At 32.4% G+C, this 27915-nt stretch overlaps 3 protein-coding genes across 3 annotated transcripts; 2 read left to right on the forward strand and 1 right to left on the reverse strand.

Annotated features, from left to right (window-relative positions):
* Window positions 1-659: 659 nt before the first annotated feature.
* On the forward strand, window positions 660-6495 carry LOC115874583 (keratin, type II cytoskeletal 2 epidermal-like). The gene is made up of 6 exons (XM_030889776.1): window positions 660-738; window positions 1779-1887; window positions 1952-2011; window positions 2361-2719; window positions 4604-4769; window positions 5951-6495. The coding sequence occupies exons 1-6, from the start codon at window positions 727-729 to the stop codon at window positions 6157-6159; spliced, it is 915 nt and encodes a 304-aa protein (XP_030745636.1). The 5' UTR covers window positions 660-726; the 3' UTR covers window positions 6160-6495.
* A 1747-nt stretch (window positions 6496-8242) lies between these two features.
* On the reverse strand, window positions 8243-11615 carry LOC115874582. Its single transcript, XM_030889775.1, has 3 exons — window positions 11481-11615; window positions 11200-11422; window positions 8243-9274 (listed from the first exon to the last, which is right to left on the reverse strand). Coding segments are annotated over exons 1-3 (942 nt in total). The 5' UTR covers window positions 11483-11615; the 3' UTR covers window positions 8243-8557.
* An 11488-nt stretch (window positions 11616-23103) lies between these two features.
* On the forward strand, window positions 23104-25406 carry LOC115874581. The gene is made up of 2 exons (XM_030889774.1): window positions 23104-24172; window positions 25250-25406. The coding sequence occupies exon 1, from the start codon at window positions 23129-23131 to the stop codon at window positions 24116-24118; it is 990 nt and encodes a 329-aa protein (XP_030745634.1). The 5' UTR covers window positions 23104-23128; the 3' UTR covers window positions 24119-24172; window positions 25250-25406.
* The last annotated feature ends 2509 nt before the right edge of the window (window positions 25407-27915 follow it).

Here is a 27915-nt window from a genome sequence, read left to right on the forward strand (position 1 = left end):
GGTAAATGACATTTTTGTTGATGTTTAATCATGAACAATTTTGAATTTTAAAATTTTTATCATCTCACACACTGGTTAAAAGTCTAGTATTTAATATTTAATATTTTATAACTCTTACATGATTTTACCCATTTACAATTTTCCTTTTGTAAAATTTTATTGATACGCCTGTGTTCTGCAATGTCCATGTATGTTTTATTTGTAATTTTAATGACGTAAATGTTTTTGAATTGGTTTGTATTGTATGACATTTTTTATTATTTGTATATTTATTTTTGTGCTTTTGTTTGTTTTGTAAATGCTTTGACGATGAAACTATTTTGGCTTTTTGTACAATAAAGCGTTGTTTATTTATTTATTATTTATTTATAATTGGTTTGATTATTTTTTTTAATCTGTTACATTTTTTGTATATTTTATTTTTGTAACTTCAATATTAAAGACTGTTGGTAAAATTTTAATTGCAGTTACTGATAACATCCCCAAGTATTAACACTACGCCGCTGATTTGAATATCGATATTCTCTCTGAAATTGAACATCTCTAAGAGTAAATCTACGTTGCTCGTTTTATAGGGGAGAAAGTACGGTACTAAAAGGATCCACAATCGGGTACTTATCGAACAGAACTATTACCGCAAATTTAGGGGAGGATGGGCTAGGTATAAAAACCAACTTGCACCCACCAAATCTATAGCAGTTCTCGTTTTATCATTAGCTAGGCAAGATGAAGTTTCTGGTAAGTATAGTCAGTCAAGGGAAATATTATATGATAGAAAGGGGGGGGGGATTGTTATCTGGTCAATTTAGTTCAAAAATATATTATATGTTTCTTATGTATAGACTGTTCAGCAATCGTTCACCGTTACGTCATCATTATTTGTCAAATACCTAGATCATATATACTTACGTGGATAAATCAACGCCATAAGTTTAGCATTAAAAAATATGTCTCTAACCTCACGACATGCCATTTTCAAACCTTCTTTATTGCACTTATGAAACGTTCAATAGTTTTGTCTTTTTGGAGGACTTTACTTTACGCATGCGCATTAAAAGTTGTACGTATTTCCAAAATAATCACAATTTTATACGGTTTTAGAAAGTACAAATTACACATTGTTATAAACCAATTTTTCATTGTCATCATATTGTCATAATCTTATTTCCATTATGTAACGACGCTTCTTTTTGCGGTTTTTATTTTAAAAATTATATTAATTACTCTTGCAAGTGTGTTCAGTGAGAAGTTAATTTTAAATTTGTGCAAGTATATTTCTTTTTTTTTTCCTTGGACTTTCTAAATACTCGTAAAAATGACTATAAAGTGTTTAGTGTGTGAAAGTTCTAATATAAAGGTCTCCGAATTATTTTTTCATAGGCAAGTAAAGTATTCAGTTGTTCTTTTATTTATATTAAGCCACATGCATACTTTCTGGTTAGATTTCTTAAGAATATTGACATTCGTACGGAGTGGCTAAATATATTTTTATAATTTTAATTTTTGTGACAGCAAACATTCAATTTATTGTTCAAATATAAGCATTTTACAAATTAAATTTTTAATAGTATTATTCAAATTTGGCGCGCGGACGATAGGTCCTCGACAAGGATAGATAGAGTAGAAGCACCGTGTGTGCAACAAAAAAAGGATATAAATGGAAGTCGTTGATATGTTTGCGACAGTTTCTCTAGTGATTTACTTATCCACGTAAGTATTTTTATATACTCCCCCCTCCTCACTTAAGTGTAAAATAATAATCACTTCTATTTTCATAGGTTTGCACTGTACTACTAGCAACCTCCACTCTCACTTTGGGCAAAAAAGAAGCTGTCCAAAGTACAAAATCAAAAAGAGGTCTTATCAGTCTTGGAGATCTAGGTGGAGGTAAAATATAACTATAAATATTATGAGGTTATACTGAATTAATCTATTTTTATTTTTAATTAAGGTTCAGGTGGATATGGTGGTGGACATGGAGGTGGATTCTCATCTGGAGGTTTTTCAGGAGGTAAACATTATACTAATTTTAAAGTTACTTTTAAGGTAATGGTAAAAGAACAACCACTATAGTTTGTATAATGTATCTTTTCAGTTTAATACCTCTTTGTAATTACAAGTCGTATTACATGTAAAATATTATAAATTTACTTAAAGGTCCAAGTAATATAGAGGGTCCGGCAACAGAGTTTCGGGCCTCTGTAGCTCTTAGAATAAAAAAACCTAATTTTGTTTACTAAATTCTATAAATAAATCAACAACCATCATTTGTTACATATTCGATATCAAAATTGGGAGTTAGCAAGAATCAAATTTGCTTTTCACTTGTTAACTTAATTTGTTCTTTTTTTGAATAACAGGTCATGGTGATTTATCATCTATAAGTTCAGGATCTGGAGCTATCTCCAGTGGATACTCCAGCGGACAAGGCGGTTACAGTGGAGGTACTGGGGGTGGATATGGAAGTGGTTATGGATATGGAGGTGGATATGGTGGTGGATCTGGAGGGGGACTTGGTGGTGCTGATCAAGGCAGAATAACCCACATCACTCTCCACAGAGAAATTGCTGTTCCACACCCAGTTCCAGTACCAGTGAGAGTCGAAAAGAAGGTCCCGGTACCAGTCAAAGTGCCAGTCCCTGTTAAAGTAGACAAGCCATATCCAGTGCATGTACCCAAGCCTTATCCAGTGCCAGTAGATAAACCATATCCAGTAAAAGTAAGTTTAATAACATACAGGGTGAGTTTCCTACGATGTTCTCTATGGGTATCTCGGAAACTACTGGAGATAGAAAGTCAGTTAAACTGAGAAAGAATTGAAGTTTTATGGGGTCATAAATGTGCGCTTTTCGGATTTTTGAAAAAGTTTATGGCTTACTAGATATTTCGAAAAAAAACAAATTTTGGCTATTTTAAAAATTTTCCCTCTTTTATAACTCCTTTATAATCTATTTTAGACAAAAAGTTTTCAGATAAAAGTTGTAGATAATCACATCCCTAACGAGTTTGTGTTCTCCGATTTTTTCTAAAGCTTGTCATTTTTGACATATAACACTTATATATGTTTTTTAAATGGTAACCATAGTTGGCCATGACTTCATAAAAAGCGCCATTTTTTAGGCTTTTCAGCGATATAAGCTATAATATGTTTTGTTATAAAAATTATTGAGTTATAACCAATTCTTATCTTTCTCGACTAATTTCACTTAGTTGGCATAGTATTCTTATTCTGTTATGATTTATAACTTATAAAAAGACAGAATATATTATTAAACGCCTAAACGGTTATTTACAATTTACATTAGACAAACTAAAACTTATAAAATAATATCACTACATACATTTTACTTTAAGTTATTTTAGAAAATATTCAAAAAATCCGTCATTGTTTTGAATACATAAATGCATCTTTTTAAAACTGAAGTACTAGCTATTCTCGCACGACCAGTCGACTTAATTAAACTTCTCCCGTACCGCCTCTTCGAGTGCCTCTCTTAATTCATAAGTTCTTTTGTAAACCTTCTTGGTAACCGTACCACATAAAAAAAATCTAAAATGGATAGGTCAGGTGATGGAGGATATCCATGCAATGGGTTCACCTCTTCCTATCCCTGAGTTTGCATAATAATGATATAAATAATTGTTAACATTTCTTTTATTATTGGGGGTGTCATAATGAAAGTCATGTTGGAACCACTCTACTGATGCGCAAGTATCTAAATTTAACTTTTCTAGCGTGTCTTGAAAACCGTTCTCTAAAAAACGTAAGTAACGTTCACCGGTCAACGTATCTTCGAAAATGTATGGCCAAGAAAAGTTGAATCAATAATCCTACACGCTTTTGTTCATTTGGAAAATTCATATTTACAATTTCTGTTTATTTTAGTTTACAAAATTTGAATGCGGCGGTTTCACATTTCTGAGCGCAACGACGATTGAACTTGTTTCCATGTTCCATGGCTAAATGAAATTGTTTAAAAATGATTGGCTATAACTCAGTACTTTTTACAAAAAAAAACATAGTATAGCTTATATCGATGAAAAGCTTAAAAAATGGCGCTTTTATGAAGTCATGGCCAACTATGGTTTTCATTAAAAAAAATATATCATGTGTCATATATCAAAAATGATAGGCTTTATAAAAAAACGGATGACATAATCTTTTTAAGGATGTTATTATCTATAACTTTTATCTGAAAACTTTTTGTGTATAATACATTATAATGAAATTAGGGACAATTTTTAAAATAGCCGAATTTTGTTTTTTTCGAAATATCTAGTAAGCCATAAACTTTTTCAAAAATCTGATAGGAAATTTATGACCCCACAAAACTGCAATTCTTTCCCCATTTAACCGACTCTCTATCTTCATTAGTTTCCCAGATACCCATAGAGAACATCGTAGAAAACTCACCCTGTATACATGATAAGACCTGTTTATATATTTACATTTAGGCCAAACTGTTTTATTCATTTCTTATAGATAAAATATATAAATTAAATAAGGTACCTACTTTTCAAAATTAATATCAAATTTTTTACATAAAATTCAAATTATTTCAAGAACTGTTTAACTTAGGTATATAATATAATGTATTTGTAGGTAATCAAAAATGTCCCAGTACCAGTTAGTGTACCCTATAAAGTACCAGTTCCGGTTAAAGTACCAGTGCACGTTCCCAAACCCATTCCAGTTCCAGTCCACAAACCCGTTCCAGTTCATGTACCAGAAATAAATATCGTCAAAAAGCTAGTACCAGTTATTGTCGGTAAGTCTGTGATCTTAAAGAAATAATGTAAAAAAAATTAAATATATAAATACAACTATTCAAGAACACTTTAGATGTGTAACAGATAATTTAAATAAATAAATAAACAACGCTTATTGTACAAAAAGCCAAAAAGCTTCATCGACAAAGCATTTACAAAACAAACAAAAGCACAAAAAATATACAAATAATAAAAAATATCATGCAATACAAATCATACAATTCAAAAAAAATTGCGTCATTAAAATTAGTACATTAATACATGGACATAAAAAGGCGTATCAATAAAATTTTACAATAGGAAAATTGTAAATGGATATAATCATTTAAGAGTCATAATATATTAAATACTAGACTTTTAACCAGTGTGTGAGTGATCAAAATTTTAAAATTCAAAATTGTCCATGATTAAACATCAACAACAAAATCGTTTATCGCATATAGGGCTCTCTCCAGTAAGTATGATTTCAGAGCTTTGCGAAATGCGGGAAAGAATGAAAGCGACTTGATATTCAAAGGCAGCTGATTGTACATTTTTTTGGCATTGTACAGTATAGAGCCTTTAACTAGTTCTGAGCTCGAGGTTGGCAGATAAAGATCGTGCTCCGCATTCCTAAGTGGATAGTTATGAGATGTGAGATGACCTTTCGGGAATAGCAGATATGTGCTTGCGGATTAAGCAAACGGATTCAAAAATGAATAAAGAAGGAAGAGTCAATATTTTGAAATTTTTAAAGAAATTCTGGCAGTGAGTTCTACTGTTCAATCCCAATAAATATCGAACTGTTCTTTTTTGAAGTTTGAAAATACGATTAAGTTTTGTCGCGCAGCAAGTACCCCAGAATGGAAAGGCATAACGAGGATGCGACTCAAAAAGGGCATAATAGACTATTCTAGAGGTTGATAAGTTACAGGCAACATATAGTATGTTCAGATATTATAAACCGTTCTGTTATATTTTTTTTAATAGAACTCAGCGGGTTTATAATAGACGTAGGTATCTGTTAAATAAGACAAATATGTTTAAATATATTTTTTCCTTATTCTTTGTGTTTGTTTTTGCTTCTGACAATACCTCCACAAAAGTTACGCATTTTTTCAGTTAGATTTTCTGGCGAAGAAGTGGCGAAAGTCTTAGATGTATTTTCAAGTAATAAGATATAGATTTGTTTTCTTTTTAGGTGGACATGGATATGGTGGCGACACTGGTAGTGGACTTGGAGGTGGATACGGAGGTAGCATAGATGGAGGACATTTTGGAGGCGGCTACGAAAGTTTAGGAGGAGATTTTGGAGGTAGTCACATATCCTTCAGTTCCGGAAGTGATTTTGGTAGTCACTCTGGTAGTTTAGGAGGTGGTTATTCATCGGGTGGATATGGACACCATTAACAACAAAGAAGGACATAAAACTAATTGTAAATAATTTTGTCTAAACATTTATTTCATGTGTATTATCTCCTATAATACCCCTATTTGTCTGTATCGGTTAGTAGTCAAAAACTTGGTAAAATAGCTTTATCTTAGTGTAAAGAGTGTTTTGCAGAAGTTTTATTACATTACCAGAATTCAAAACTTCATCTCTTGTTGTTTACTGCTTATCGAATATTTTGTATATATAATTTTTCATTTATATCAGTATTACTAAATAATATAAATAATTCTTTCAATGATAATAATTATTACCTGTGATATCATCAGCTGTATTTCCTATCATGGCATTTTGTTATAGAATCAAGATGAGAGCATTTCGCATTGTATTATAACATGCTTATTTTTTTAATAAAAAGATATATTTAAAAAGGTAGTTTTATTGTGTCAGTTTATTAAAGATATATTTTATTGTAGATAAAAATATTCTAAGAGATATAGATATGTACCTGTGTATGTACGTATTAGTATGGTAATAATGCCTAAAGACTGATGACAAAAAAATTCCAAAAGCATTTGGCACAAAAAATATAATTATTTGTGCTTAATTTGTATATAATCTGTGTTTTGTGTTTTAAGGTGCTATTATATACTTGTTTTTCAACATTTCTTTGGAGGGTTATGGATCATAATACCCAGTAACATTGTAAACAGTGCATTATTGCCCATACTAGGTAGATATCCTAGCAAAAATGCGGATAGGATATTGATAAGTTTGTGGTAATACACTGTTACTCAAACTATGTTTTACCTAGTTTTACATACTAGTATTACAGAATATATAGCAACGCTATATTATATACAGGGTGTCCCAGGCTAAGCGTGCATTAGAAGTTTCTAGAGAACCACAATATTTAGATCGGAGATTTTTTGCATATCATTGTTTTACAACGAGATCTGTCGATTAAAAATATTTTCAATATGGCGGCACTTCCGAAAATACCGGAAGTTGACAGCAACTTTCTTATTTTAAATGGGTACCCCCATTTTTTATTACATATTTAAATTCTCTGAAAATTTTTATGAATTTTGATATGCTATACATAACATTAACCGTTTTTGAGAAAAAAAATTTTTAAAATTTTTGGACGAAAAAAACTACATGTCAAATAAATTTGTATAGCATAAAAGTCAAATTTAGTGATTACCACAGCCACTGTGACATAAAGAGAGGACATGTGGCTATCTATTTCAAAAATTAAATTGTTCAAATGTCATATAATAATGGCGGTAGCTGTCATGGAGTTGAGCGATTAAAAAATTATCATAAATCATTTTTTTTTTCAAATGGAAACCCACTTTTTTATTTCACTATTGCAAAGGTTTTCCAATTCGTTACTTTTCGAATATACATGTTCCTATACCTAAAATAAATCGTTTTTAAGTTATTTAAGATTTAGTTTGAAAACATATATTTTTCTTGATTTTATCTAGCATCCTTTGACATTATGTGTTCAAACAGTCAGACAATTTATTTCCATCTGTCAGCAAACGAATTATTCGAATTTCCTATTAAAATCAAGAAAAATATAGGTTTTAAAACTTAAAAATAATTTATTTTAGATATAGGAACATGTAGAGTCAAAAAGTAACAAATTGAAAAGCATTTTTACTAGTGAAATAAAAAAAAGTGGGTTTCCATTTGAAAAAAAATGATTTATGATAATTTTTTAATCGCTCAATTCCATGACAGCTGCTGTCATTATAATATGACATTCGAACAATTTCATTTTTGAAATAGATAGCCATATGTCTTCTTTTTATGTCACAGTGACTGTGGTAATTACTAAATTTGACGTTTAGGCTATACACATATTTTTGACAGGCAGTTTTTTTCGTTCAAAAATTTTAAATATTTTTTTTCTTTAAAACGGTTAATGTTAGGTATAGAGTGTTTATATCAAAATTCATAAACTGTTACAGAGAATTCAAATATGTAATAAAAAATGGGTGTACCCATTTAAAATAAGAAAGTTGCTGTCAACTTCCGGTATTTCCGGATGTGCCGCCATATTGAAAATATTTTTAATCGATAAATCTCGTTGTAAAACAATAATATGCAAAAAATCTCCGATCTAGATATTGTAGTTCTCTAGAAACTTCTAATGCACGCTCAGCCTGGGACACCCTGTATATACTGTACTAGTATGTATTAGTTTTTTCAATGCACTATTTACTTACTGCAAAGTTTAAAAGGCAAAACTAGTTTAGAAAGTCAATGAAGATAAACTTAATATAACACAATAAGCATCAAAAGTATTTAACTACGGCAGAATGAAAATACTTAAACTAAGTATATAGGACAGTATAAATTTTAGTTTTTGTTACACATAATATCTTAAGGATTATTTAGCTTTCTCTATAAAGAATAGCCTAAGATTTTTGACACTCCAAATACACTATCAGTTATACAGTTAACCGAATGTTGTCTTAATATTTGACAAAATACCCCAGCCTGAAAATCGTTGGGCATTTCTTCGTGTCCAAAAGAAACCCACTTTAGTTTAGGCAAAAGTTTCAAAAAACTCTCAGCATCAAGGTTACTAAGCATAGACCAAGAAATACCTAACCCTTCAAGATGTTTTCTTTGGCTATCCAAAAAATTTATATCAAAATCTTCAATATTGTTATTATATATACCCAGATTTTCTAGTTTTGTCAGTTTTTTAAATACCTTTTTATCCAAAGTAGTAAATTTGTTATATGTTAAATCCAGTTTTCTTAAAACCTTTAAATTGTTAAAAGCGTCTTCGGAGATGCAGTCAAGATTGTTATCGCTCAAACTGAGTTCTTCCAATTGTCCCATATCTTTAAACCATTCTTTGGTGATACAAGTTTCAGTAAAATTGGCTTCAGAAATATACAGAGCTACCAGCGACTTGAATTTTCTGAAAACGTAAGGATCTACTTCGAAGTCCTTGTTACCGATGAGGAATAATGTTTGTAGTTTTGGTAATTTCCTCTGGAGTTGTTCATCGAGGTTGGGTAGACGTGATCCAACTGATATCAAATTATTTATGGGAAATATAGTGCTGATGGATCTGATATCTGATCTCCATATTGTAAGTTTGTGTAGCTGAAAAATCAGTACTGTATAACGGAAAGTCCTGTATATTTTACATAAGTCAAATGCACAGTTTAGTTGTCTATAAAATTGTATTATATACCATTTGATTTATAACCATTGTATTATAACACAATTGAGTATGTAATTATTTAATATTTGGGCGGTATATTTCGTTACACATAATATCTTAAGGATTATTTAGCTTTCTCAATAAAGAATAGCCTAAGATTTTTGACACTCCAAATACACTATCAGTTATACAGTTAACCGAATGTTGTCTTAATATTTGACAAAATACCCCAGCCTGAAAATCTTTTACAGAGATTTAATTTTTAATTTAGTTTTCTTTTTGTAAACAAATTGTCTAGCAATATTATCGTTTTTAACAGCTGTACATTTTGTACATTTGTTGGTTTAAAAAAATCTACAATGTCAATATTTTATGGATATATCGATAAATGAGGTCTAAATTATAGGAAAATGCATTTTATAATTTCTACGATAACTTATAAATATAGATAAAAAATGGTATAACACAACTTGATAGACAATTAAATTGCGTATCGGATTAATGTAAAATATACAGGATGTTCCATTTAATTTAAAAAAGTTATTGTCGTTTTTAGCTAGTAATTATTTAAAATAAAATTTTAGATACTCTGTATAAAGTGGTATTATTTTTATTATTGCAACACAATATGTAGTAAATAAAAAAAAATCATTACAATAGTTGGTTTTAAAAACTTAAATACCGGGTGCGTCTCAAAAATGGCTCACCCCCTATAACTTTTTTATTTTTTCAGATAAAAAAAACTTGATTTGGCATGTTAGTATATGACATAAATTAGGACTGATTGTCGTATTCAATTGTTTTCGGTCACTCCCTGTTTCACCGGAAATTACTACAACTTTTGATTTTTAAATGGCACCCTCGGCATTTTTTTACTTTATTCGATAGAAAATGACACTCTGAATCGAATGACATATCATATGTCAACTTTTGACATAGTCGCTCAAAAACCAACTGTATTTTAAATTTCAATCTAGAGTGCCATGGCTGTGTTAAAAACACTAGTTTTTAATCAAGGAGCCTTGGAAAAATAGATTTGATCGTCTAATGTTTTTAGTGTCGTGTCCTGGCCAGATAAAAGATGCTCAAATCGTATTTTTAATCATATCTCAATTTATCAAATGGAACGAAGGTGGCTCGTTAGCATATTTGAAAAAAGCATTTTTTTACGAATAATTTGATACCACACACTTGGTATTTTGAGTCAAATTATCGTTATGAATCGCAGGTTACAATTTGAAATGTCAAAAAGTTGAGCGAAAATGTCAAAAGTTGACATACGATATGTCATTCTATTCAGAGTGTCATTTTTTATCCAATAAAGTAAAAAAATACCGAGGGTGCCACTTAAAAATCAAAAGTTCTAGTCATTTCCGGTGAAACCGGAAGTGACAGAAAACAATTGGATATGTCCATCAATCTTAATTTTAGTTTTATCTGAAAAAATAAAAAAGTTATAGGGGTGAGCCACTTTTGAGACGCACCCGGTATACCTAGAGAAATGAAGCCTTAAAATTATTACTGTATTTTGACATAAACCTAAATATTTCAAAAACGGTAAGACTAAAATGCGCCAAACCTTAATCATATTTACCTTTATTTTAATCGTATAATCTAAAAATGTAATAATATACGGGGTGTTCCGTTAAAAAAATAAAACTTTGATATTTTTATTTATTTGGGACACTCTGGATCTTGTAAAAATATTTCTAAATTGTAGCTTTTTTGGGTTCGTTGTATGACTATCAATACAACGAACCCAAAACTTACAATTTGTAAAAATCTAGTCGTTTGGCTACAATACTCCGTGTCCATTAAGGTGAATAACCCTGTATATTATATAAAAATACAAAAATCTACTTACTTTTGGAAAATGTTTCAGTGAAGTACCATCAATTACACCACTGCAATTTTTAAGTATAATATGTTCTATGTTACTCTTGCTTAACTTTTTGGTACCTTTCAGATTTAAGTGCTCATTAGGAAGTAACTCTGTATCAACTACTGTAACTTCGGTAGCCAGTTTTGTTATATGAACAGCCCAAGTACAGACAAAAAAAATCCCAAATACCCATATTATTTTTAACCTATAGAAATATTTAAAATTATTTTCTAATTACAAAATACTAAGACAATTTCACTCACATTTTGGTGTTCTTACTGAACAAAAATCTATAAATATCCCAAATTTAGCAATTCATTTCAAAAATAATTATCTTAATACAGATTTGATTTAAGCAAAGGCTAGAATAATACTGAACGTATATATCAATTCTTGAGAAGATAAGCTTGTGTTCAATTACAAAAACATTAATTACTAGAAATAATGTCAAATGGCTACATTATAATTATCTCATTGACCAGTTATCTCGACATTCATTGTAATTGTTCCTTAATATTACACGCTGTAAAGAATAACATAGCAAGATGGTATTTTAAATCTCGAAAACAAACTAAATATATTTATAAAATGTTTATATCAAAAACAGCATTGCAATATTTATATTTTGAGAAAGTTTTAAACATGCTTTAAAAAGTAGTTAAGTGGCCATCTTTCAGAAGCCACCCAGTATAGATTATATCTATGACAGTATGGTAGATACTTTTGAAATAGGAATTTTATGGAAAGTTCAATGAAAGAAAAAATATACCTACAGTATTCTGATTGGAAAAATAAAATTTTACTGACAACAAATTTGGATCACCTTGTATTAATGAAGATATCTTTAGTATATACAGGGTGAGTTTTAAATAAGTGCAGATATTTTCAGAGCTGGTAGATCTCGATAAACGATTTTATAAGAAACATATTTTCTCTTTACCGGTTTTCAAATAAATCCAAAATAACCGATTGATTTTACTATGAATATTTCACTCATGTACCGGGTGGCCAACTAAGAATGGACGCCGGCTGTATCTGAGAAACTCCTTATTCTGGGAAAAAAATTCTAATAAGTAAATCGACCAAGAGATTCCAGCGATTGGAAATTATTTTCAAGTTCGTAAAATGTCCGCTAGGGGGTGTTTTTTTGATGGCCAATCAGAAAACAGGGTTTTTCTCAAAAATATGCAGGTGAACAGGTACTTTAAATAATTACTATTGTAATCATCGAGAAATTTGTAATTTTTTTTGATATAGAGTGTTTTATTCTATCTCATAAAATAAAGCGGTGGGGGAAGGTTAAACTTGCTTTTATTAAAATAGGTATAACTCTGGTTTGGGTTAACCGATTGAAACAAACTAGGTCTCGCTTAAAAGAGCTTTTTTTCCTTAATGATCTCCAGTATAAATTTTGTTTCCATAATTTTTTTCGTGGTAGCTAGAGGGCGCTGTTTGACATCATAACCGATATTGCGCTTTTGCATAAAAAAATTAAATAGGAGGCTATATTTCTCTTTGCACAGTTAAATAGAGCACAAAATGTCCAAAATATCAGCGCAAACCGTAACTTTCGTTCTTGATTCGACCCCATAAATTAAAACCCTATAACGGCATATTGAATTCGATGACCTAGCTGGCCATGGAAATATGCCGCTCCAGCGTCTCTATCTACTAAAGTAAGTGGTATCCAAGAAGCTCCACACATTCATAGCAGAATAAGCGACACAACTGCACCAACTGCATGATCTACACCAACTGCATTCATGCTGATTAAATTGCGACAAATGCAATTTCGTCATGATGGATCCCCTAACAAAATTGGCAATTTATCTCTTAGAAATTATGGATAGTTCATTTCATTCAGATAATCATTCGCCATCCTAGAATTCCTGCCTAAACAAGTATCGACCAACGGTCTTGGTGCTGAACTACTTGCATCCAGAATAGATTTGGACCAGTAGTTCATATTGTTAACAATCGTACCTTCGGGGCTATATGAAAAGTGACCCAAACGACATAAACTTTATAATATAATAATAAATAACACAAACAACAGGTAAAACACAAAAACAAGTGAAATCAAGGACGAACTTGAATTAATAGCTAAATGACGTTACATGAAATAAACCCCTAGTTTTCGGCCATAAGAAATTTGGCCGTTTTATGTTAAAAGCAATATGGCGGCACATAATTCCTAGAAATTTTAATAAAATTATTGATTGTCCGACTTTCCGACATTATAATCTGAGAACTACCTATGTATAATTAACCAAGAAATTCGTAAAAATTATGTGGATGTAATAATGGACGATAATGTTACATAAACACGTTTAAAAATTTATGACGTCAACTTTTTTAAGAAACCGCCCGAAATTCGGATGCATTAAAACTGAACTTAAACGTTTTGATATTTTGACGTAACCAATTTACCTCTTTTTGTTTCCTAGCCTACTACTATAATTTTTAGACTATATAATAATAAGCGGCAGCCTAACATAATTTGTTCTCTTAATATCTCCGGTTAGAGACAAGATAAAAAGTTGCGGTTTGCTCTAATATTTTGGAAATTTTCTGGTGTATTTAACTGTGCAAAGAGAAATATAGCCTCCTATTTAAATTTTTAATGGAAAAGCGCAATATCTGTTATGATGTCAAACAGCGCCCTCTAGCTACCACGAAAAAAATTATGGAAACAAAATTTATACTGAAGATCATTAAGGAAGAAAAGCTCTTTTAATGAGCCCTAGTTTGTTTAAATCGGTTAACCTAAATCAGAGTTATCCTTATTTTAATAAAAGCAAGTTTAACCTTCCCCCACCACTTTATTTTATGAGATAGAGCAAATTACTCTATATCAAAAAAATTACAAATTTCTCGATGAGTACATTAGTAATATTTAAAATACCTGTTCACATGCATATTTTTGAGAAAAACCCTGTTTTCTGATTGGCTATCAGAGAAACGCCCCCTAGCGGACATTTTTCGAACTTGAAAATAATTTCCAGCGATTTTTCTTGATCGATTTACTTATTAGATTTTTTTTCCCAAAGTTATACGATAAGTAGTTTCTGAGATACAGCCGGCGTCCATTCTTAGTTGGTCACCCGGTACAAAAAATCCCATATGAAGCGGGTAATTTTCGGCGAAAATTGCCCGCTAAAATCGAAAATTACCCGGCGAAAATTTCCTGCTGAATGTCTAAGTGACAATGACACATTTATCACTTAGACGTAAATTATTTTTAATAGGTATTCTCTAAAAATGTTTCGATTTGAAAACGATTCTTTAAGTGCAATTGAAGAAAAAGTTGCCGAAAGTAGCCGAAAAACACTATAATCAATCACCAGTATGTCAGTATGTATGGTTGGTTAGGTTAGGTTAGGAAATTACTAGGTCCAAACAGTTTATGGACTTTATAAAAGATAGAAACTACATTTTGGATGCGAGCATCTCAATCTCGGCACTGGCCAAAAAAAGATTTTTTTTTCCTAAAATTTTGATAACAACTGGATCTTTTCTGGATTTTCTTTCTTGTAAATTTAATCTACTCCCTATGTTGCCATATTATCAAGGAATTATGTTTTTTAACTAAAAACTAAAAAAACTCCACATTTTTATTTTTTTTTTCGCGAGAAAAACTTATACATCGACGTTGTCCGGCAAAGTTGGGTTGCTCCTGGCGATGTTGTGATTACGTTGATATATACAGGGGGTCCGAACTGTATTCCGGAAACTTTGACAGCCTAATCTGCATATAAAAATAAGTAAAAGAGTTCGTCCTATTAATGTATGTCCTAAAATGCTTAGTTTCTGGGGTGTAGAAATTTCACTTTTATTTCGATTTTTTCCATATAATTTCTGAAGTAACGTCAATGTTTGGATAAAAATTGGTGTCTGGGAGTTTTTTGACATGATAAATTTGATTTTGATGTCAATATGACTGCTATTTGTAGAGGGCGCCCCTACATGTGTTTTAACTGTTTATAAGGTTTTAACTGTTTACAATATAATCGAAGTAAAAACGGCGTCAACGATGGCTATGAAATGCAGATCGCTGTCATCTAATATGTAAAATTATATGGAGAATGTCATCGATCGTAATTTCCAAGACTTGCTTAAGGAGATGGCAGTTAACAGAAGTATTCAATAATAAATGATATGGAAAATATAGCTTTTCTCATGATTTTTCAAAACTAAATATTTATTCAATTATTATTCTTTAATTCTGAGTTTTAATCCAACATCTTTTTGTGTTTATATTTAAATATCATTTTGTTAAATTAAATATATTATCTTTTAATTTAATACTATGACATATTATTATATACCAATATTTATTTTAGGATAAGTTCCTTTATTCAGCATAAATTAACATGAATTCCACTATCTTAAGAAAAAACCCGTTATCTGATACCCTGAATAAATTGAGATTATTTTTGTTAATATTTGTATAGTTGCACTTTTATATAATTTAATCATTAGATTTACACCATTGAGGTGAAACTATATTTTACTATAATTACCAAAATAAAGGAAAATAAAATGTTTTGCATTGCATTTTGTTAATGTTTTTATTAATACATTTCTGTCTCAGCTATCGTTAATGCGTTTTTCGTTCACACGGCAATATTGTGCAATGTTAGATAGATGGGAAATATACACGGAAAATACTCCAGCACATATTTTATTACAACGGTAAATGTATTATCAACTAAAACAGAGTTTACACTGTGTCACTTTGGATGTACAATCAAAATGAATCACTCAGATTGAATTCATCCAAATTGAACATCCTTGTTTACATATGTTCATCCAGTTCGCAGCAGTTCACTGTTTCATCTTCCGCAGGCTGCCACCTCTCCCAGTGTTTTCTATATCGAGGTTGGTCGCACGCGTCGGCGTCGGCTGTTTACATTCTTTACTTGCCGTTCAATCTGGATGAATCAACGGTTCGTTGAACGCTTCTTTCAACAAAAGTAGGAAGACCGTCAACTTATTTCATCGTTCAATTTTAGTGTACACTTTGGATGAAACAGTGATGAAAGACAATTTATACTTATCACTTTGGATGATTCATCCAAGTTGTACATCCAAAGTGACAAATGTAAATGAGCCTTAATATAAATATATATGCTGTTACTTAAGCAGAGTTTACACTGTGTCACTTTGGATGTACAACCAAAATGAATCACTCAGATTGGATTCATCCAAATTGAACATCCTTGTTTACATATGTTCATCCAGTTCGCAGCAGTTCACTTTTTCATCTTCCGCAGGCTGCCATCTCTCCCAATGTTTTCTATATTGAGGTTGGTCGCACGGGTCGGCGTCGGCTGTTTACATTTTTCACTTGCCATTCAATCTGGATGAATCAACGGTACGTTGAACGCTTCTTTCAACAAAAGTAGGAAGACCGTCAACTTATTTCATCGTTCAATTTTAGTGTACACTTTGGATGAAACAGTGATGAAAGGCAATTTATACTTATCACTTTGGATGATTCATCCAAGTTGTACATCCAAAGTGACAAATGTAAAGGAGCCTTAATATAAATATATCTGCTGTTACTTAAGCAGAGTTTACACTGTGTCACTTTGGATGTACAACCAAAATGAATCACTCAGATTGAATTCATCCAAATTGAACATCCTTGTTTACATATGTTTATCCAGTTCGCAGCAGTTCACTGTTTCATCTTCCGCAGGCTGCCACCTCTCCCAGTGTTTTCTATATCGAGGTTGGTCGCACGGGTCGGCGTCGGCTGTTTACATTTTTCACTTGCCATTCAATCTGGATGAATCAACGGTTCGTTAAACGCTTCTTTCAACAAAAGTAGGAAGACCGTCAACTTATTTCATCGTTCAATTTTAGTGTACACTTTGGATGAAACAGTGATGAAAGACAATCTATACTTATCACTTTGGATGATTCATCCAAGTTGTACATCCAAATTGACAAATGTAAATGAGCCTTAATATAAATATATCTGCTGTTACTTAAGCAGAGTTTACACTGTGTCACTTTGGATGTACAACCAAAATGAATCACTCAGATTGGATTCATCCAAATTGAACATCCTTGTTTACATATGTTCATCCAGTTCGCAGCAGTTCACTTTTTCATCTTCCGCAGGCTGCCACCTCTCCCAGTGTTTTCTATATCGAGGTTGGTCGCACGGGTCGGCGTCGGCTGTTTACATTTTTCACTTACCATTCAATCTGGATGAATCAACGGTCCGTTAAACGCTTCTTTCAACAAAAGTAGGAAGACCGTCAACTTATTTCATCGTTCAATTTTAGTGTGCCACTTTGGATGAAACAGTGATGAAAGACAATTTATACTTATCACTTTGGATGATTCATCGAAGTTGTACATCCAAAGTGACAAATGTAAATGAGCCTTAATATAAATATATATGCTGTTATTTAAGCAGAGTTTACACTGTGTCACTTTGGATGTACAACCAAAATGAGTCACTCAGATTGAATTCATCCAAATCCTTGTTTACATATTTTCATCCAGTTCGCAGATTCATCCAAGTTGTACATCCAAAGTGACAAATGTAAATGAGCCTTTAGTTTAATCAAAAATTCAGGTTTTATTTTAGCAATGTGTCTTTTGTATTTCTAAACAAGCTCATGCAACAATCATTGCAAAGCTGAATGGAAACGATGTAGTAAGTAGTACTTGTGGTAGTACTACAAAAAGTTTTAGTAAAATTTGCTTATGGTTTGCGTAGCAATTGAAACCGTTGTCGGACAGGTTGTGACAATTTTATAAAGTTATCATTAGAGAAAATATGGCGGACTTGTATATGTGTGGAATTTGTGATCGTGCTGTAAAGGCAAATCAAACATCAATTGAGTGTTCTACATGTTGTGCTTGTGTCCAGTGTGGATGTTCCAAAGTGGAGTATGACAAAATTGTTGCCAAAATTTGGAAAAATAAGACTCATAAGTGGGACTGTAAACAGTACAAGAAAACTGAGTTAGGAGACTATCATCTGGAGCCATCCTCTACGCCTCAATTTCTGAATGCAAAGTTTTCTCTGCGTTATGTGGTATTGGTTAAGAGAGTAATTATTACTACAAAAGTATTTCTAAATTGCCGATAAGCAATTTAGATTTCACTACAATTTGTAGTTTTGGTTAAGATCGAAGATGTCATTTTTACTACAATGGAACGGAAATATGCCCGACATGTAGATTGTTAGATTTATTTCGACAAGATTTCAACCAACGATTTCGACACACGATGACAGAAGAAAAACAGATGACATCCATACCAATCTATTTATTTTACCACAAAAAGTTTCTAATATTTTTAAAGTTAACTATGGATGGGTTTAAATATAAATCCGTCATGCGTCGTCTCTTGTTGTTTTAAACCAGTTTAATTGGTTTATTTCAAAAATGACAGATCATATTTCAATTATATTGGTTTGACGATGAATGACAAACGGACACCGATGTGTATGAACTCGCCTTTAGATTTTTGATGCTAGTGAAAGTCTTGCCAAATTAAAGGTTATAATTTTGTGTCAACTTATGTCAAATACCTTGCGTTTTGGAAGATGATGCATTTTGATTTGTGTTTTTACGTGTGTTTTGTGTTTTTTGAAGTCAAGTGGAGGAAAAATCGATGGAAAATTAACTGTAGACCCAGAGCACAGGTTTATAGTTAATATTCGGTGTCCAGGCAGAAAGTCTTACACACCAATAAAGTTACCATCAATAAAGTTTCTATACCATCTCGTCATCTTGTCATAGGTAAGTGCATCTCGTATATGGTACAAAATCGTACAAAACATAAATATACTATAAACTTGAGTAGCTGTAAAATAACGACATCACACGATAGGTAAAAATAATGGATTTTAATACTGCAGAAAAATAATGTCAAAAGGTACCTACTGGTTTAAACAAATTAAGATTAAAGTTAATTAATCAACCTTTTTAAGGTATTTAATTCGGTAAGTGTTATTATTCATAAAGTAGTTTGTTATATTTATGTTTTATTTATTCCTGTGGAATATCATAAATTTGTATTTGTACATAAGTTATAAAATAAATAAAATAATAATAAATGCGGGAAGTTTCTTGCTTGAAAGCTTGAATGTAAGAAATAGTTCTTTTCTATATTTTTTGGTATGCTGTTGGTTTTTGTTCTATATACCTTTCTATATATAGCTATCTATATACCATATATATGCTGTTGGATTTGTTCTTGTTTGTTTTGTATTAACACATACCGTTTTTTTTTAAATAAAGTAACTCGATTAGATTTTTTCAGTTTTATACAGTTTTTTTCACAATATTTTGGGGTAATCACTTGTCGCTCAAGTGATTACAGTTGTCACTCAATTTTTAAATATATTAAAACGGCCTACACACGTAAAACGGCCTACACACGTAACGATTTATCGTACTGCGCATTGAACTGCAGATCGTAAAGAAAATCGTACGGCTTGCAGTAGAGCCATTTTTTGTACACACGATGCAACACATTGTACTGCCACAGTTCAGATTATTCACTTTTCGTCGAGAAGGGCTACCGTTATGTCAAGAATTTCAAAGAAGAAAGCTGCCATGCTTGCAGCTGCGGTATTGCTGATAGATGAAGATGATGAACAAAAAGAAGTCAAAAAGCGAAAATGGTGTAAAAAGTGGTTGCCGGAGAGAAAGTAATATTTAAAAAAAATAAACAAAATTTCATAACTGGAATTTCTTTTCATTTTATTTGCATAATCTTTTGATTTCACATCCCATAGGCATATATTTTTTCTATATAAATCAATAAAGTCTTCCCAGAACGTCTTATTTTTTAAATCCATAATATTGATTAAACCAAAAATAAATAAAAATTATATCGTAACTGCGCGCTGCGGCATGCAATACACTCATACATTCACTCTTGCGTTCAAACCCCACCCCAGACACGACCCGTTGATACGATATTTTACGGAAGCTCCGTACTGCAAACGATTTGACGACTGCATACTGCAAACCATCCAATTTCCCTACACACGCTACAATTTATCGTTAATGCGGCAGTTTCGATGGATATCGTACTGCATACAGTACGATAAATCGTTACGTGTGTAGGCCGTTTAACGATTTGGTACTGCATGCAGTACGATATCCATCAAAACTGCCGCATTAACGATAAATCGTAGCATATGTAGGGAAATTGGATGGTTTGCAGTATGCAGTTGTCAAATCGTTTGCAGTACGGAGCTTCCGTAAAATATCGTACAACGTGTCGTGGGTGGGGTGGGGTTTGAACGCAAGTCTGAACGTGTGGAGTGTATTCCCTGTCGCAGCGCGCAGTTACGATATAATTTTTATTTATATTTGGTTTAATCAATATTATGGATTTAAAAAATAAAACGTTCTGGGAAGACTTTATTGATTTATATAGAAAAAATAGATGCCTATGGAATGTAAATTATACCATTTTCGCTTTTTGATTTCTTTTTGTTCATCATCTTCATCTATCAGCAATACCGCAGCTACAAGCACGGCAGCTTTCTTCTTTGAAATTCTTGACATAACGGTAGCCCTTCTCGACGAAAAGTGAATAATCTGAACTGCGGCAGTACAATGTGTTGCATCGTGTGTACAAAAAATGGCTGTACTGCAAGCCGTACGATTTTCTTTACGATCTGCAGTTCAACGCGCAGTACGATAAATATACGTGTGTAGGCCGTTTAAACTCTGATATTAAAGGTGAGTTTATATGCATCCGTAATGCGTCGTCCGACTTTTTTTCGTGCATTTCTATTGATTCATTTCAAATAGGCAGAATTGGCGGGATACCAAATGCAGCGCTGGGGAAAAAATAAAATTAGATTTAACGCATCCGTCATACGTCGTTTGTCGTTTTTTCGTGCATTTCTGTTGGTTCATTTTAAATGAGCAGAATTAGCGGGGTACCAAATGAGGCGCTGGAAATAGTTGAGCAAAGATCTACTTTTTTCGTAATTTCCTGCTATGCGTTCCAATTGTACCAACTTATTTTTTATAAAAGAGAATAAACTACTTTGAAATTAAAATGACAGACAAATCTATCACTCTCAAGGATCTTGTCGTTGGACAGACTTTTACCACTACAGTTTGCAACAAAGGATTTTAACAATTGTAGCATTATTCACAACATTTTTTTTCGTGTATACTGTATATACTACAAAATATTCTAATTTGTAAAGAAAGGACCAATTTGTAAAAGAAAAGAAAGAGAGAGAGAAAATACATAGCAACATGGCAAATATATGCCAATAACAAATGTTTGCCAAGTACACGAGTCATCTGAGCCTAGCTTGTGTACATATTAACGTAATCGGTGCATTTATAGCTAGCACAAACTACAAAATTGCTGGATATTAACATGCAGCATCTTTGACTTCTCCTAGAAGAAAAAATTGTCATATATTCTGAAATACACATCGCGGAAAGTTATGAATCCTCTTCAGCCTCTCGATAGGTTTTTGAGATCTTCTACATATTGTCTAAGAGAGAATTCCATTCTATCCAATTCCATTCTATGTTATACGTCATTCCTGATTTCGCATTCTCATTGTATTATTAGATAAAGGTCCCAGAACAATACATCAAACTATTTATTTCGTTAATTCTAGTAATGCCAAAAATATTGTGTACTGTTATGCAAGATAAATAAATATTGTCGTTGTTAGTGAACAGCTGGGGTATAAATTGTTATGGCTTTTACCTGATTTAGTTTAGTTTTCGTGTTATCGTAAAATGGCGTGTGTCGATCTGGATACGCTTTCAACATCTGACGACGATATATTTAGTTTTACGGTAAAAAAATCGAAAGTTGGCAACAACGTGTTATTACTAGATATTGAAAACGATACATTCCAAAACAGATATGTAGCAGTTCCAACCAGCACCAGCGTAGAGAAACTGAATGGCCAAAAAATAGAGAACGATAAGATTCTTCTCCCGTTATTCGACTTCAAGTACACCAACAACCAAAAATACGCCGTATTTGATGCAGGATACTTAAAAAATTATAGTGCTGTGGAGAAGAACAATCTCGAACATTTCGATATTATTTTCAACACTTTAGCGGAATACCAAGCTTCATATTTATCTTCTAACAAAGCGGAATCAGTAAACATCAATTTTGACGTTACAGCCCTATTTGATAAAGTGACCAATCTAAAACAGTTTAAAAATTTTGAAGGATACACGCTAAAGGATACGAAGAATCGTTTGCAAGCTCATATAAATAAGTTCTACGAAGATAAACTACTAGTCAGAAGCGTAGGATGTGTTTCAGAGAAAAATGTATTTGTAAATTTAGAGAATAAAAGCAGTGTCGTGTTGTACAAATGCGAAGAGAAATTTGTACCCCCTGTCTACGATGCACTGATGTGTATTTTCATATTCAGCGATGAAAAATTTCGTCAAAAACATTTTGCTGCATTAATCCGTAAATATTTCGACACTCTTACTGATTACCTACATCAGTTAAAATCCCAACATAGTTTAAATATTACTAGAGAATATATAGATACTACCGTGAGAGTATTACTTCCAATCGTTAAGTGCCAGAAAATCGTCGAATCCTCGGCATCTGAAGAACTCATTTCCAACGCTTTACGGTTTCTGAAATACCCAATAATAAACCAAGAAGACGTCTACGAAGTTATTGAAAACAAATTAAAATCTACTGAATACGATTTTAGAGACTATCAAATGACAAATATGAACGTAAAAAGTGGCCATTTCGGACAGTACTAAACCTGGATGTTAAAATCAACTACCAAGATAAACCGATAGATTTTATTTTTTTCGCTAAGGTCATAATTGCACCCACCGAATTTTTAAAGGGATTGGTTGAAAGTGGACCAGCTGAAAAGGAGGATTTTTTCTATAGCACCTTGATGCCGTTATTTCAAGAACACAGACTGGAAGAATTACTAGATTTTGCCCCAAAATGCTATTTGAGTAGAGTTAAATGGATGATAGTGCTTGATCATTTAGGGAACCAGGGATTCGTTACCTTGAATCTAAATCAGACTCTTGATATTGATGGCTTAAAACACGTGGTAGCACAATTGGCCAAACTTACTGCTGTTACATTAATTGTGGAGGAAAATTTGTCACGTAAAGAAGGTAGACCTGTTAGAATAAACGAAATATATCCAAAATTCCAAGAAACAATTTATATATACCAAGAGGAAAGCTCTATCAAAAAAATGATTGATAAAAATAAAGATTCTCTACATTATCTAATAGAGCTACTACCAGAAGCAACCGCTCAGCTTAATCTACCTCTGGAAGAGAAGTTTAAAAAATTCGATGAAGTGTTTATGTCAATATTTTCAGGGATACTCACTTCCGACATTTTCAGAAACGCAATTGCTCACGGCGACATGCATTTAGGGAATATGCTATTTAAACAAGAACTGGACGGGTCTATATCTGAATCTAAGCTAATAGATTTTCAAATTCTACGTTATATACCGCCAGTTTTTGATATGCTGGTTTTTATTCACGTGAACTCGTCTAGAGAAACGCGACTTAAACACTACGACGATCTTGTTGAAGGTTTTTATAAGGATATTGCCAAATACCTGGATAAATTTGGGCATGATCCAGGTAATGTTTTTCCGAGAGATGTTTTTTATGAAAGTATCAAACATGTGCGGCCGGCTTGTTTGTCAATGGCTTATTGGTTTTGTTATTTGATGAAAGCCGATCCAGAAGTAAAAGCAGACTTGTTTATGAACCAAGAGAAGTTTATATACTATTATGAAAATAATAACAGAGAATATATAGATTTAGTATGGACGGGTGCATGTTTTCAAGAAGGGTTGAGAAGTCTGCTTCAAGATATTACGGACTACATAGTAGAAACAGATAATATGTAGATGATGATTTTATGTTTAAGATTTAATTATTATATTATTTATTAAGTTGATTCGATTAAAATGTTAATAAACATGCAGTGTTCAATGCAGAATGGCCAGATTCAGTTATTTAGTCGTATTTTAGTTGCCTTAGTTGCCCTTAGTAGAGATAAACTTTATTTTTGAAAATAACAAACCATACATCAGAGCTGCAAGCTCACAGAAAACTTAAGTCTTTTTGATTTAAAACATTTTAACGACTTAAGTCATTTCATTTAAGTCATTTTTCGAAAGCTGGCTTAAGAGGAGGTGAAAATTAAGTATTTTGAAAACGATTTGTGATTTAAATCTAATTAAATTTTAAAATAGAAAAAGACTTTTTAGAAAAGACTTAAGTCATTAAAAATATTTAAATCTTTTTATAAAAGGCTTGAGTCAGATTTGTATATATTTTTATGATAAATTTATGACAGCAGCATTTCTTTTTAAACTGTTAAGCTGGATTTATAAACTCGGAAGTTGGCGTTCAGTTGAGGTTCAATATTTTTGCATTTATAAACTGTCAGTTTCGGTTGTAGGTTAGGTTTGGAATTGTGAAAATTTCAAACGTTTTTCTTTCGATTTAAAAATACTTCTGGTATTTGTCAAAGTTCAAACACAGTAATCCACGATTACGCAAAATATAAACATCACATTAACAGAAATAATGAAACAACAATAAGGGTCATTTTCCAATGCATCGGCGTACTGTGCTTCACGTGATCGACAGGCGCTTATTCATTGGCTGTCGCCGAACTTCGCCAGCGGTCGCCAACTGCCCGCAACTGCCGACATAAACATTTACCATCTTTGAACTCCGCTGAACGTAAAACGAACTGCCAACTTTTCGACCAACTGACTTTATAAATGCGCGTGTTCATTTCATAGCGTTGAACATTTTGAACGGCAACTGAACCTCAACTGAACCTCAACTCCCGAGTTTATAAATCCAGCTTATAGGTACGCGCACACTGACCAGAGCCGCACGCACCGCATCGACCGAAGAAAAATATTGTTTGTGCTTCTTTCAATGAAGGTGCGCTAACTAGCCAGAGCCGCACGAATCGTATCGACGAAAATGCGGCAAGCATTGTTGGACCAGAATGATTTTCGGTAAATGCGGCTAGTTCTGCTGACGTCACACGCAATTCCTTCCACTCTACGTAGCGTAGGTAGCCGAAGAGGAGATTAGAAATTCAATATGCTAAGAAAGTTCGCAAATTTTTCATGGCTCATATTGAAAAATTTTTAGTTTTTTTTTATTTAAAAATTTTCAAACCGAACAAATAACAGATGATTATTAAAATTAAAATTATAAGTGTCCCAGAGAAAGACATTTTACAATAGTTATTTTACAAATTGGTGTTTATGTTTAAAAGCAACTGACGATTATACTGATGAAAATTGATTGGTTAGTTATGGAGTCACTACGGATCTTACGTCACTTTAGTTATCCTCAATTAAATATGGAAACAATGTGGATTTTTGCAAATATTGTGAACCCATAACTTTCGATTCTTTCTTGTGATTTCTTCTTCTTCTATTAGCAAGGAGCTCATAATTATTTCTTGTTTGTTGTCATTTATTGTCGAGAAATATTAAAAAAAAAACACGCTTATCACCGCAGACAGGACTCCGGAAGCGACTGATGAGAAATTCGATTGGCAAAGTTGTAGTAGTTGTACGGCCGCTAGCCGCATTTATCGAAAATCATTCTGGCCCAACAATGCTGGCCGCATTTTCGTCGATGCGATTCGTGCGGCTCTGGCTAGTGTGCGCACCTTCATTGAAAGTAACACAAACATTATTTTTCTTCAGTCGATGCGGCGCGTGCGGCTCTGGTCAGTATGCGCGTACCTTTAAGGTAAGCGCGCATTTGTTCGCACCGGACGCAACGGACGCATCGGACGAATCGCAATATATTTGTTATCATCGCATATTATATTCGGATTTTCTTCCCGCATTTTCATCTTAGTGCAATCCTCAAAGCGGGCTAATACGAAACTTTTGTTTTTCACGTTCGCTTCCCAAATTTAAAATGAGTAGTATTTCTGATGAAGAATTATTATTTGCAATTGCATGTGCATTTGAAGAGGAAGAGCAAAGGAACAAGAAAAAAAAACGAATTTGGGTCCATAATGTAAATATGAACCGTATTTTTAAAATGATGTTAAACTGATTTTTCTGCTGTTTAAATATACCTATATGTTAAAGATTTATTCTATTATATTGCGTCTACATACCTGGCTGTTTCATTATGTGCCCAATTTCCTCCCATATATTTTGGCGTCCTTGCTGATTACTGTATAGGGTGGGTCAAATTCGACGCTTTTAAATGGAAACACCTTTTTCTCTAGGAGATAGACAAAAACTAATATCGGTGTCTGGAACTCAATTTTTGTCAAAAACAAAATGGTGAAAACCGCATATCGATATCTGTTACCGTTTCGGAGTTACGGGGTGTTTTTCAAAAATATGCATTTTTAACAAATCGCTGTAGCTTTTTTGCTATGGAAAATTTTGTATTTTTATGAAAACATTTCCAAAGCACCTTTTTACGTAGAATTTAATGGTTTAAGTATAATTTTTTTAAAATTAATAATTTAAGAATTATCAACAGAAGATTTGATTTTTTATATGGGACACCCTGTATATTTTTACTTTATTGAAAATAATTTAAAATTACCTTTCCTAAAATATAACACAGTTGATATTTTGCTCGATTCCTCTTCGAGATATAGAGTATATAAATATTAGCCCGCTTTAAATAAGTAGGCTTTGAACGGCACCGGCTTTAATGCAAAAAAATTCTAGCTCTGAGCATCAATTAAAACGAAAATAATATTTGCTATGAGAGATGCAGAATTTTATAACAATTTAAAATATATTTAACCAACATCAACACATTTAAACTATATCTAATAACAATAAAAATAAGTAGCAAACCAAGACATGAGTTTTTGCTACAGGTGTTCGACATATCGACCGTCTTCTGTTATGGGCAGACGGGGCAGTTTTTGAACATTTCTCGCGGTATTTATTAACTCAGTGGGGGTGAAAGATACCCTCTCATAACTGCTAAGTATTTTTAATTCTTGTCTAGATTATACGGAAGAATAAGGGACCTTTATTCTTCCGCAAATATATCCATAGGATTAAATCCATGGGTACTGAGTCAGGCGACCTCGACGGCCAACGGCTGGGATCTTGGTTAGCTATCCAATTATTCTTGAAATTGGCTGCAAAAATTTGCTGATAACTTCAGCGTTCAGAGGTGATGCGTCGTCTTGCTGGAAAAATATGTTTTCTAGTTCCATTAAAGGCATATCATCAATAAGGGGTCCAAAGCCTACTAGTTAAAAGTTGCGAGCTTTTAAAAATTCTGTATTGCGAAGGGGATTATAACAAAATATCAAGTGTGCTATATTTTTGAAAAGGTAATTTTAAATTCTCTTCCGTTAATTAAAAATATGTAGGGTGTCCCAAATAAAAAATCAATTTTTCTGTTGATAACTCTTAAATTATTAATTTTAAAAAAATTATACTTAAACCATTAAATTCTACGTAAAAGGTGCTTTGGAAATGTCTTCATAGAAATACAAAATTTTCCATAGCAAAAAAGTTACAGCTATTTGTTAAAAATGCTTATTTTTGAAAAACACCCCGTAACTCCGAAACGGTAACAGATATTGATGTGCGGATTTCACCATCATGTTTTTGATGAAAATTGAGCTCCGGACACCGATATTAGTTTTCGTCTATCTCCTATAGAAAAGGGT

The sequence above is a fragment of the Sitophilus oryzae genome, unplaced genomic scaffold (genome assembly GCF_002938485.1).
Source record: "Sitophilus oryzae breed Bouriz unplaced genomic scaffold, Soryzae_2.0 scaffold_1297_pilon_pilon, whole genome shotgun sequence".
NCBI lineage: Eukaryota > Metazoa > Arthropoda > Insecta > Coleoptera > Curculionidae > Sitophilus > Sitophilus oryzae.

Coding starts and splice junctions, on each gene's coding strand:
- LOC115874583 (XM_030889776.1), top strand. Junction 1,888..1,951: donor TCTTGGAGATCTAGGTGGAG/GTAAAATATAAC, acceptor TTTTTAATTAAG/GTTCAGGTGGATATGGTGGT. Junction 2,012..2,360: donor ATCTGGAGGTTTTTCAGGAG/GTAAACATTATA, acceptor TTTGAATAACAG/GTCATGGTGATTTATCATCT.
- LOC115874582 (XM_030889775.1), bottom strand. Junction 9,275..11,199: donor CACTGAAACATTTTCCAAAA/GTAAGTAGATTT, acceptor CTGATTTTTCAG/CTACACAAACTTACAATATG.
- LOC115874581 (XM_030889774.1), top strand. CDS start 23,129: ATGCCGTTATTTCAAGAACACAGACTGGAAGAATTACTAGATTTTGCC.